Source organism: Pinus tabuliformis, chromosome 9 (assembly GCF_031772625.1).
Source record: "Pinus tabuliformis cultivar Carrire ecotype Pingquan chromosome 9, CPIR1, whole genome shotgun sequence".
In the NCBI taxonomy this organism is placed as follows: Eukaryota; Viridiplantae; Streptophyta; class Pinopsida; order Pinales; family Pinaceae; genus Pinus; species Pinus tabuliformis.
This window is the reverse complement of record NC_142307.1, coordinates 917,870,331-917,883,151: the sequence shown is the minus strand read 5'-3', so window position 1 is coordinate 917,883,151 and position 12,821 is coordinate 917,870,331. Positions and strand designations below refer to the sequence as shown.

Genomic DNA, 12,821 nt, shown 5'->3' with positions numbered 1-12,821 from the left:
AAATTAAGGGCACATGTGTAAATGTAATGTAAGTAAATATTTGTAATGTTGACTCAATTGTAGTCAATATATTTGTAATAATTAACATAGATGTTTTAGACATTGCATGTGTAGGTGACAGATGTGACATGTGAAATGAGAGATGTTAGATATTTTTCAAATTCAATTTTTTAATATTGTAATTTTGTTTTTTATTAATAAAATTACAAACAATTTTCTAGATAAAAGAAAATATAATATACATATCACATTAAAATATATGACATATAAATAGTACTTATAATTAACATCCATTTTACCATATAAATTAAAATAATGATTCCATAACCATTTATAAATTTAATTAATAAGCAGATAAAAACTTAAAATTTACAATATGACAAGATTTTTAATCATGAATATTTACCATGGATATTATTAACTTCTAAGTATGCTTTTTTACAATACCATGGGTCAATACCTAGAAGAGAAAAATAAAGGGAGGGAGGGAGAGGAGGGAAGGAAATCATAATACCATGGGCTAATACCATGTTTTATTACTATGGGGCGTTTAGGCTTTTGATTATTATGATATGGATCTAGGCTTTTAGTTATTTCTTTACAATACCATGGGCCAATACTATGGATTATCAATACCACATTCACAAAAACCATAACTCATTTCAGAAACAAAATATTTTACAAATACTTTATTTTAATTTAATTTTATAACATCTTTTAATTAAATCTATAAGAGAAAAAAGGTTGTAATATATAACTACTTTTATATATATGTATGTAAAATTTATATAATATAAATAATATTATAAAGAACGTAGATTGTTGCATCGTAACCAAGGATCCAAGCCAAGAGAGAAAGTAAAGTGACTAACAATGGCATAGAAAAGATAGTGCATGATTCTCTTAAGTTTTTTATTATTGTATTTTCTTTGACATGAGTAATCCAAAATATAGGTTTAATATTTTACAACCAGTTATGTTTGTTTGTTTGTTTTTTTTTTTTTTTTTTTTTAGAGACTTTCTTAAATACAATACTATGGGATCATATTTGAGAAAGAGAGTGAGATGGAGGGGGAATAGAGTTGGGGAGAGAGACATAGAGGTGGGAGAGACAGTAAGAGAGAGGAAGGAAGAGAGAGAGAGAAGGGGGAGAGAGAAGGAGAGAGCGAGGGAGAGAGAGATGGATTTGGAGGGGGAAAGAGAATGAGGGAAAACAAAGGCATTGAGAGATAGAGGTGGAGAGGGAGAGGGAGTGACAAGGGAGAGATGAAGATGGAATGAGGGAGAGAGGAGACGAGGGAAGAGAGAGAAAAGGAGAGGATAAATATATGGAAAAAAGGGGAAGGGAGAGACAAGGAGACAAATATATGGAGAGGGGGTAGAAGGGGAGAGTGAGAAGGAGAGAGGGAGGGAGATAGCGACACAGTTGGAGGGTCGACAGAGAGAGAGTGTGTGTGATGGGGGAGAGATAGAGGGAGGTAGAAGATAAAGGGAGAGAGAGGAAGTAAAAAGAGAGAGGACTCGAGAGAGAGGAGAGAGAAAGAGGGAGAGAGAGATGTAGATGGAAGGGGAAGAAAGACATAGAGAGAGAAAGGTGGAGAGGGAGAGGGAGTGGAAAGGGAGATATGGAGAGACAGTGAGGGAGAGAGGAGAGAAAGAGAGAAGATGGAGAGAGAGAGAGACAGACAGAAGGCAAAGAGAGAGAGGGAGAGGGAGAGGGAGGGAGAGATAGATAGATAGATAGATATGGAGAGACAATGTGTATGTTTTAGGGGTGAGAAGGAGAGACAAGGGGAGATATAAATATAGATGGAGGGGTGGGGGAGAGGGTAGAAGAGAGAGGCAAAGAGAGGGATGGAGGATGAGATATATATGGGATATAGAGATATAGATGGAAGGGCTAGAGAGAGAGAGAGAGAGAGAGAGAGAGATGTATTTAGGGGGTTGAGATGGAGGGAGGTATAGATATAGATCGCACGGTGGGAGAGGGAAGAAGAGAAACATAGAGAAAGGGAGAGAGAGGCATAGAGAGAGAGAGAGAGAGATGAACGAGAGAGGGAGGGGGAGAGAGAGAAGGAGAAGGGGAGGGAGATAGACACAAAATGGAAGGTGGAGAGAGAGGGAAGACGAAAGAGACACACAGAGACAAATACATACATAGAAGTTAGATCTAGAAAGTCATGAATATTTTGGTTTTTCACTAAATAGATATATTGATTTCAGTGTAGTTGTTGATTTCTAATCCTATTTGATCACTTGCACTATATTCATTGATTTCATTATAGATGTCAATTTATAATCGTATTTAATACCTTACACTAGATGCATTGATTTCATTGTAGTTGATTTCTACTCCTATTTGATTGCTTGCACGGGATGCATTGGTTTCATGTAGATATTGATTTCTAATCCTATTTTATCATTTTCACTAATGCATTGATTTCAGCGTAAATGTCGATTTCTAATCATATTTAATACCTTACACTAGATGCATTGATTTCAACGTAGATATTGTTTTCTACTCATATTTGATTTCATTCACTAGTTACATTAGTTTTAGTGTAGATATTTATTTTTAATCATATTTGATTTCTTGTACTAGATGTATTAATTTTAATGTAGATTTGGATTTCTAATCCTATTTGATTGTTTGCACTAGATGCATTGATTTCAGTGTAGATCTTGATTTCTAATTTGAAGCAACTAGATGTATAATGTACACTAATTTCAAAGTAATTAGATTGATAGTGTGCATGAATTTCAGTGTAGGAACATCTCCCCCAAGATATCTATCACTATCTCCCATTGTCTCTCCTTTTTTATCTCTATATCTCACCTCCTAAACATACACACTCTCTCTCCATATCTATCTATCTCTCCCTCCTTGCCTTTCCCTCCCTCTCTCTCTCTTCCCCTTCTCTTTCTCTCTAACATTTCTCTCTCCATATCCATATCTCTTCATCCCTCCCTATCTTTGCCTCTCTCTTCTTCCCTCTCTCCCCCCTCCATCTATATCTCTATCTCCCTTTGTCTCTCCTTCTCACCTCAAAACATACACACTCTCTCTCAGTGTAAGCACATAAAAATTATTGATGATGTGCATTGAACTATGTGTTAAGTAATTCAACTATAAATACAATACCTAATTTTCATCCTAAATAAAATGTTTTCTTTTTGGAACTGTAAACTATTTATAATTGGATACTTTTTTATTATTCCCATTTTTCATCATTGAACATTGTTAATCATTTTATGCTCAAAGGCGGTAATAGAAAATAACTACCATTGAAAATTATTTGGGGTTTAACACTCCATAAATCACAATGATTAACTTTGGAGAAAAATACTATTAATATTGGAGAGCAACAAAGACAAGGTATGATGTTTATTCTCGAGTTAAATATTTGAATGGTTTATGATTCCAACTTCCTTTTTCATATGATGGACAGGAGAAAATGGAAAAACAAATCGGTGTGACAATAAGAATACCCTTTTCATATGATCGATAGGAGAAAATGGAAAAAATAATAGGTGTTACAATAGGAATAGTAGAAGAAAGTATTTTAGATTGATCACAATGAAGATTGTTTGTTTTTAATTGACTATATACTTATTATTCACATTTTCTATCAATCAACATTGTTACATTGTCAGTTTGCACTCAAAAAAATTATTTCATCATTTTTCTTCATTAGTTACTAACAATCTCTTTCATCTCAACAAATCTCAACAAAGTGAGGTAGCTAAGAAAATTTAAAATTAAATTGACTAAAATAATCTTATAATATTTAGCATATTTAAAATGATCAAAATAACTAGATGTTCTACAAATTTAGTATGATTGCATACTACTGAAACCAACCTAGATCCATCTTAACCCAGGATCTATCAAGCCCCTAGAGGATCAAATCTCTCGAGGTGCAAACATTTCCTCAAGTTTTGCACTCAAACAAAGGTTTGCAGGTCCAGAAATTTGATCCCTCTCGAGGCTTGATAGATCCGGGGTTAAGATGGATCTATGATGGTTCATAATAGACACCAAAACATGATGCAATATAACTTTATTATTATCATATTAATCGAAAATATATATATATATATATATAAATTAAACATATATGCATTTAAAAAAAAATCTTAATCATGAAGATTCAACCCAACTTTATAATGAAGATTTTTAATCTGTGAATAGACAATATTACATTGTTATCACATGTCAATAACCTATTTCATATGATACTTGTTTATATGATTTCTTTAATTAATTAATTTAATTAAAAAATAAAAAGAGCATAACTATTTTGTTTATAAGTTCAACTTTTGATTTGTGAATACTACTCCAAAAATTTTAGAATAGTAAATGGAAGTTAAATTCCTATCATTTAACTAATAAGTATAGATAATTAAATTAAAATTCTGAAAACACTCTTCCAAAATAAACAGATTTCTAAATATTAAATAAATTTTTTAATTATAACTATATTAAAATTCATAATATATAATAATATTATTTCATATATATATATATAGATAATACCAAAATTTTGATTAATATAAATCTAATTAATATTTTTAATTTATAATGCTAAAAATTTCTAAATATTAAATAATTTTTTTAATTATAACTATATTATAAAATTCATAATATATAATAATATTATTTCATACATATATATAGATAATACCAAAATTTTGCTTAATATAAATCTAATTAATATTTTTAATTTATAATGCTAAAACTTTAACGTGTGCTAAATTTTTATTTGAAAGATAACTTCCAATCCTAACATAACTATTTGCTATATTATATTTTTGCTCGCTATTTCCTCATTATTTTAGCTTATATTATTTTATAAATATGTAAATATTTTATTAACCTTTATGAAACTAAAAACTCATCTATATGACATTTGTTCTAGAAATTAATTTCATAATAACTTGATTTTCATTTTCGAACAATCTCAATCCTGTAATTAATTTAAAATAAAATTAATTATAGAACATCTGAAATCAGTGAATTTTATTTTTCAACGTATCTTCATATGAACATACACGTAAAAGAGTGCATTTTGATAATGAAAAGGTTGCCTTTCTCAATCTTCATGAATGAAAAATTTCAGTCTTTCTAATTAATTTAAAATAAAAGTAATTATAACATATTTATGTTGCAAAGGCAGAAGACTGCAAGTATAAAATAATATAAATAATTCACAAATATAATAACATCAGTTGCTAAAATAAAAATAATTATAGCACATTTGTATTGGAAACGCAAAGTAATGTAAGATACAAAATAACACAAATACCCGATGAAGTTTAAATTTTTTTTAGTACTAACTACTTATTTAAAATAATTTGACAAATGTAATTTAACTCAACTTAACTCACTTTCTAATTAAAATATAATTTAACTCAACTCAACTCATTTTCTAAAAATAACTCTACTAATTAGCTATTTTAACCCTCTGAAATCACAAGATTTTCAGGATTCTCCTTTTCAATGTAACTACATAAGTACACACTTTACATGCATGTAAAAGAGTGAATTTTGATAAATTACATTTTGAATAAAGACGGTTACGGTTGATTCACATGTTCATTTTCACTTGTTTATGGTAATGTTTGCTCTGTGTTACCCCAAAAAGTGCTGCATATCCACCAGAATCCGACAATAATGTTGATAAATAATTTGAATCATTGTATTAAGAACGAGCAACTTGTACAAGATATGAATGTGCCAAATCAATTTCTATCTGGCCACCATTCTTAGAGTTGCGGTTGAGTATATTACTAATCTTGTGCTTTTCAGATTGTATTCAGTGCACATTCAGGCGGAGGCTTAGGATATCTGGTTTTATCCGTGCAATAGTCATAACTCATATAATTTCTCCGCACCCATTTCAGCTGCTTCATTTGCTCTGCATTCAATCCTCTGCTCCCCGAATCCTCCCACCACTCTGAAGATGAAGAGAATCGACAGAAAGAAGGGGACTGCGAATTCCCCTGGCACTTGTGACCTTCAATACCGAAGCTTTGGAAAGTGGCTATGAAAGGGGCCTGCTTCCAGTTTATCTTTGTCCTTCCTCCATCTGTGGCCCAGTTTTCACCATTCCAAAGACTCGCAAGAACTTGCATAGGTTTCGATGACGGATAAGGAATTCCCAAGTTCTCAGAGTTTTTAAAGACTCTCACAAAAACTCCATCGACCATGAACCTGCGTGACAAAAGAACAAGATTACACGACGAATAATAAAGTGACATTATAGGTCAAAAAATAGCTGCACACGACTACAGACGGCCAGAAAGATGGAACTTACAGGATGTGGTGGCGGTTCCAAAGAAGAGAATACGTGTGGAAGTCTGCAGTGGGATCAAACCAAAGCCTCATTCGGCTTTCCCGGCCGCCAACGTCATTGACGAAAACATTAGTTTGGAGGTAATAAGGTTTTCCGGGTTTGTCTCCCAGAAACTCAAAGTCCACCTCGTCGTGATTAGAGCTTCGTTGGGTCGAAAGCTGAAATATCCAAATAAATTAGTAACACCAAAGGAAATATTATTGCATTATAGAATATAGCTGATACAGAAGCAATAGCAGAAGCATAATGATCAAAATAACTCTACTCACATAGAAGGCAGTCACTGTCCCGGATGAATCGCCTGGTACCAATTTGATTCGTGTGCTGAAATATCCGAACAAGTATGTGCTCTTCGAAGCAAAGCCTGATCCTGCAAGGCAATGAATGTGATCAGCGTATGAATTAATTAACATTATTTAGAACGTAACTGCTAATTATAAGAGAGGGCTAATGTAATTTTGGTACGTGTATATAAAATAATACCTGAAGATTGGTCCATAAGGAGCTGCACAGAGCGATTGTTGTCCAGAAACTTTACGAGTTCGCTACCCCATGAGATATAGTAATTCTCGTGGAAATCATCATTTGTGGCTATGCGGTTTTGGTCCCTGAGCAGAGGCCGGGAGGAAGATCTTGCAGCAGACGAAGAAGATACTAGAAAAATGGCCACTACTATAACTACTCGAATTCTCATGCATGCCGAGAGATAATGCGTAGAGCCGTGCTTTTGACGAAGTCCCTGATTTTTGAGATGGCTGGTATAGCGATAAGCTTTGTCATCTTGACTGTCTGTGAACGCCATTAGCTTGCTGGGATTGGTGATATTGGACATAGAAGCTCTGATAACAAGTAATCCTGATTGGTGATCAACTTAAAGTTAATATCGATGAGATCAAATGTCTCTTGAAAGGAATTTATAAGGAAATGGACAACTAGGCGGAATAGAGGGTGAAAGGGATAGGAAGGAATGTCAGCTTCAGTTTGTTGGGAAGTTGAACGCTGAGAAGGAATGCCAACAGGAACAGTTTCGGAAATTCGGCGAATAAGTGAGTTTTCTTTGAGGATGACGTCTTGAAGAATTATGAAATTGACGTTCGAAAGCTTGTGAATATTCAATAATTCCTGAAGCGTTTCAAGGAAGACTGGAAAATTATACGGAAGGACACGCTAGTCTGTCGTGTTCTAGAGGGGAATCTAACGGGCGGGTGAGACAATTACACAATTATGGCGGCGGTAGAGCTAATTGTGTGCTGTGTTCGGTCATCGTTCTCTCTAACCTGCTGGTATTTTTTACGGTATTCTGCTTATCCTCGAATGCTAACTAAATTGTTCCGTCTTACGATGGCATTCATCAATGCCGAGCCGCGCGCCAGATGTTTCCTGGGTTCTCCAAAAAACACACTTCGGAGAACAAATCGTTATTTCACTAAGGTGGGACGTTTGCCCAACGTTCAGAAAATGCCGTTGTTGACTCCACGGGAGCAATAGCGCGGAGTCCTATGCTCTTCCGAGTTGGAAGTTGGAACCGTCACCAGTTCAAGCTAGGAGCAAAAGTATATGCGCACTAACAAGCCGGCACACACTTTCTACACAGCATTGAATGCTGCATGAGGGTGGGTATGACAATGTAACTATTTCTTCAATTTCTACGCATGTGCCAACGCGTTCATAATTTCAGAAAGTACGATGCCTGCCATTGCCGCGGTCGTGGTGTTAGCTTCCCTGAGAAGTTTTCAGTAACTTCCATACAAAGTTTTTAATAAACGCGCCGATTCTTAAGCTGATTTTCCGATCGAGTAGAAACTCTTAACGTACTTGTCTGTTTTTCATTTTCGTCATTACGCCAAATGTGGCAACGCAATCTTTGCTAAATTTTGTGAGGAAGTTTACGGAACTGGGCCGACGAATTGTCCACTTTCCCTTTTTGTCATTATGGTAATCTGGCAAAAGTGGCAAAAATTCTGCAAGGACAGATTCTTTACTTAGGCCGTTTTGGCAAGGCATTTTCCCAAAATTGCTGCAAAAAAATTAATCAATTTTGTGAGGAAATTGATTGAAATCGTCCATGACTTATTTGTCCAATTTCGCAAAGCCATTTTCACTAAATTTCTATAATAAAATTAAAAATATTAATTTTATGGGACTAAATAAAGTTTTTTATTTGAGTAATCTGATTTTTGATAATTTGGCCTCATCCATGTAAACCCCTATTCAATAAATGGTTGGAATGAATTAACTAAACGTTCAGAAAAATTTAATAAATCATTCGCATGAATTGACTAAACCTTTTAAAGTTAATTTAATATGTTGTTCGTTCGAATTAATTGAATTAATTAAACGTGTTTCAAATATTACGAAAATTTATTATAATTTACCTATAACCTAGTTATTATCAGTTAATTTATAAATGTAAATAAATTTGTGATTTTGATTTAAAGAAAACCATAGCATCTATTGGTGATTGATAAGATAATAATTGGGCTCTGCTAATGAACTCATCTGGTTCCTAGAGAAGCCTGCCCTTCTAACTTTTGTCAAAGACTTATATGCAGCCCTCTCTATTGACCGCCGGCATCCCTCACCCCTCTTTCCTCCCAATTTTTGGAAAGCCTCTTGCCCGCTAAAGATGATTCTTTTCTGCTAGCTTCTTTTCTCAAAAAGAAATCTCTCTTGGGAGGTCTTGCAAAGAAAAGGCTGGCAGGGGCCGAGCCAATGTCAGATGTGCCGCAACAATGCTGATTCCAATCTTCATATGTTCTTCCAATGTGGCGCTTCCTCCTCAATCTGGTACGTGCTATCTTTAATCTATGGATTTTCTCACAGAGTTTTTTCTTCTGTTCAGGATGCCTTCCTCTGGTGGAGTGCGCAACGTCCCTCTTGGCGTTCTCTTTTTATCATCACCTGCTGGTTCCTTTGGAAGTGGAGGAACGATCATATTTTCCAGAATTCCAATCTGCCTCTTGACTTCATTTTGATAAAAATCTTGGCATATCTGCCTTCTGTGGATTAATTTCTGTCTTGGCATTTTATGTCTTTATCCTTCGGGGCATTTTTGGTTAAATTCAGACTCTTAAAATCTTGATTTTGATGGTTCCTTCCTTCTGAAGATTCTGTAGTGCCATGCACTCAATATTTTTGTTTATCTCAGAGTTCCATGCAGTGCTAATGCCGGACAGTAACAGGTTTCTGTATAATTTGCATCAAAGGCCTTATGCCTTCGCTTGTATCTGGACTTTTATATGCTCTTAATATAAATCATGAAGCTTTTTCTTTCTGAAAAAAAAAACTACTAACCAATCAAAATATTTTCAATTATACTCCAAACTTAAAATTAATTAAATAATTTTTTATTTTGTAATTTTAATTTAATAAATAATTATTTTAAGTTATATAATGAAAACATAATAGGTTAAAACCATGTGTTAAAGGATTTAAAATATATATATATTGTACAAGGCTATATAGTTAGCTTTCTTGCAGTTTAGTTTAATTATTGAACTTATGCTCTGGTTTAATTTAAATATAGTTAAATTAAAATAAAAAACGAAACTTTCATTAGGGATGATTCAGAGAGATGTAATTACAATAATAGGCAAAGTATACGCCTTAGTTTTAAATTTTATATTCTAAAACTTCGAGTTTGATTGTATTAACCTTGTTAATCATATTTTTTAAGTTCAGCGTTTCATACTTAATATTGTTAATTAATATTCTTTTGACCACATTAACAAGTTCATAGATGGTAAAAGTACATTCAGTCATTATATTACACAATAGTGTCAAGGATTTCAGCCAGTGGCATTAGCATAGGAATTATAATATTATATGTAATTAAATTAATAATATTAAAAATATTTGTTTAGATACATATTATATACTTAATTAAATTAATAATAATAAAAAACTATAAAAAAATCCTTCATGATTTAAAAACGGAGTTAATTTAAATTAATAAAAAATGATATTTATTAAGAATTGCAATTGTGATATAATAATTATTTTTTAATTAAAATAAATATTATTTAAAAAATATGTTTTTTTTTGTGACTTGATGAAATTTAATAAGGGTTGATGCTTTGCCATATGACTTGAATTCCTTAATAATTATATCTTCACATATTCCAGAAATAAAAGTAGATCGTTTGCTTGAACTTTAATACATTCCTTGAACTCTAGAGAAAGTGGCATTTTGTCTTAAATTATGATAATGACATGTGGAAAATGCAAATCATACCTTAATAATTATATCTTCATATATACCGGAAATAAAAAGTAGATTGTTTGCTTGCACTTTAATACATTCCCTGAACTTAGAAAGTGGCTTTTTGTCTTAAATTTCGATAATGCCATGTGGAAAACAAAAATCATAATAAACTTTATAATGTGATATCCCTTAAGGTAGAGAATGGGTTCACAAAACAATTTTGCAAATCACAAAGGTTACCCAAAGACCATGATGAACAATAACCATTATATGTGTATTCAATAATATTAACTATTCTTATGAGAAATTAATATGAAAACCACACTTTAATTCATGCCATCCAAAATGCTAAATAAAATAACTTATCATATACATAACTTTATTAGAAATACATTTTCATGTAATAGATATTAACTAATCAATCACACTTACCTATCCATATTTATATCACTTGTCACATGTTTTAACTTAATACATAACCACATAATACACTTATGTTAAGAATAATGAAAATTAGGATTTCACTTGACATTTTAACTAAGATATAAAAAAAATAACAATCTATTTACTTGTCACTAGACATAAATAATACTAATGTAATTTATTTGAAACAAACAACACGCAAGTCCGTCACTACACAAGTGTCATACACTTATGGAGGATCATTATCATTTCGCATTAGTTGAATGTGATCGGAGTACAAGTGATAAATGAATTTCATTAAACATACTAAACAATGTATTCCTTAGCCAGGGACGCTGACAAAAAAAATATGGAAATGTGGAAACAACCAGCCCTGCAGATGCTAGAGTCTTAAGCAAGGCGTATTACCAAATTCATTAAATGAGGGCCCAAGTAAAAGAAAATCAACCTAAACATTAAATGTGTTGACAATGAAAGCGCAAGTACAATGATAGCACAATAAGACTATAAAATAAATTATTTAAAAAAAACAAGTGTCATACACTTATGGACGATCATTGTCATTTTACAATAGTTGAATGTGATCGGAGTATAGGTGATAAATGAATTTCATTAAACATATTAAACGATTTATTCCTTAGCCAGGCATGACCAAAAAAACTATGGAAATGTGGAAACGGCTAGCTCTGCAGACGATAGAGCCTTAAGCAAGACGTATTACCAAATTCATTAAATGAGGGCCCAAATAAAAGAAAATCAACCTAAACATTAAATGCGTTGACAATGAAAGTGCTAACCAATAGAATGTAAGAAAAATAAAACAAATTATTTAAAAAAATAAATATTTTAAGTTTTATAATATGAACTTTAATTTTTGTTCAAAAATAAGTAATTGGGTAGTGAGTGATTTATCGAACACGTTATACCTTCCAGCAATAGGATAATAATGGATAATTATATGCTTAATTTATAGTAGTATTTGTAAAAGAGGGGTCGATACTACACTAGATTTTTCTTAGAATAATCAACTTTCTCCATATAAGGTATAAGGTAAATTTCGTTATATTATAAATGGTTTACCATAGAAGTTTTTTGTGGTTGGTAGGGGCTTTTTTGTGGTTGGTAGGGGCTTTTGCCACGGATGTTCATTGTCTCCTTTGTTATTTATAATTTTTACGGATGGACTTAGTTTGAAGATAAGGGTAGCTCGGGTTCAGGGCACTTTTAAGGTATTCAGGTAACATGGTCGGTTTTTGTTGCATATCTTTTCTTTGTGGATGATGCTCTTACTTTTGATTTGATATCGTTAGATTAATGAAAAACCTTTCATCATATTTTGGTCATAACTGGAGATGCATCGGGGTTAAAGATAAACATAAATAAATGAATTCTCTTATCCCCTATGGTTGATTAGGAAAAAATTATACACATCTCTAGACTGTTTAATGTTGGGGTATTCTCCATTGACGAAGGCCTGGCATATCTTGGCTTTAGATTGAAGCCATATCGATATCAGATATTGGCTTGGGGATGACTGTTGGATAAATTCCATAAGCGCATGTCCAAATGGTCCCATCGTTTTCTTCCTATTGGTGGTAAGTACATCTTGATTCAATCTGTACTTCATCAACTAACGGTTTACTTGTATAACATACCTACTTTCACATCAATTTTTTTTTCATATTTCGCAGATTGGTAGCACTTATTGCAGATACTTATTTGCCTTTGCACTTGTATGTATTATCTATAATGACTATAAGACTTTGTACGCTTGGGTATCAATAATTAAATTTGGTTTTTTAAACCCTAGGTTACAATTTTTTGAGTCTCAACTTGTT

At 32.6% G+C, this 12,821-nt stretch overlaps 1 protein-coding gene across 1 annotated transcript; it reads right to left on the bottom strand.

The window, feature by feature from the left end:
- Window positions 1-5,805: 5,805 nt before the first annotated feature.
- On the bottom strand, window positions 5,806-7,188 carry LOC149151735 (putative xyloglucan endotransglucosylase/hydrolase protein 5). Its single transcript, XM_089443247.1, has 4 exons — window positions 6,840-7,188; window positions 6,626-6,726; window positions 6,318-6,514; window positions 5,806-6,214 (listed from the first exon to the last, which is right to left on the bottom strand). The coding sequence occupies exons 1-4, from the start codon at window positions 7,186-7,188 to the stop codon at window positions 5,806-5,808; spliced, it is 1,056 nt and encodes a 351-aa protein (XP_089299373.1).
- Between the last annotated feature and the right edge of the window lie 5,633 nt (window positions 7,189-12,821).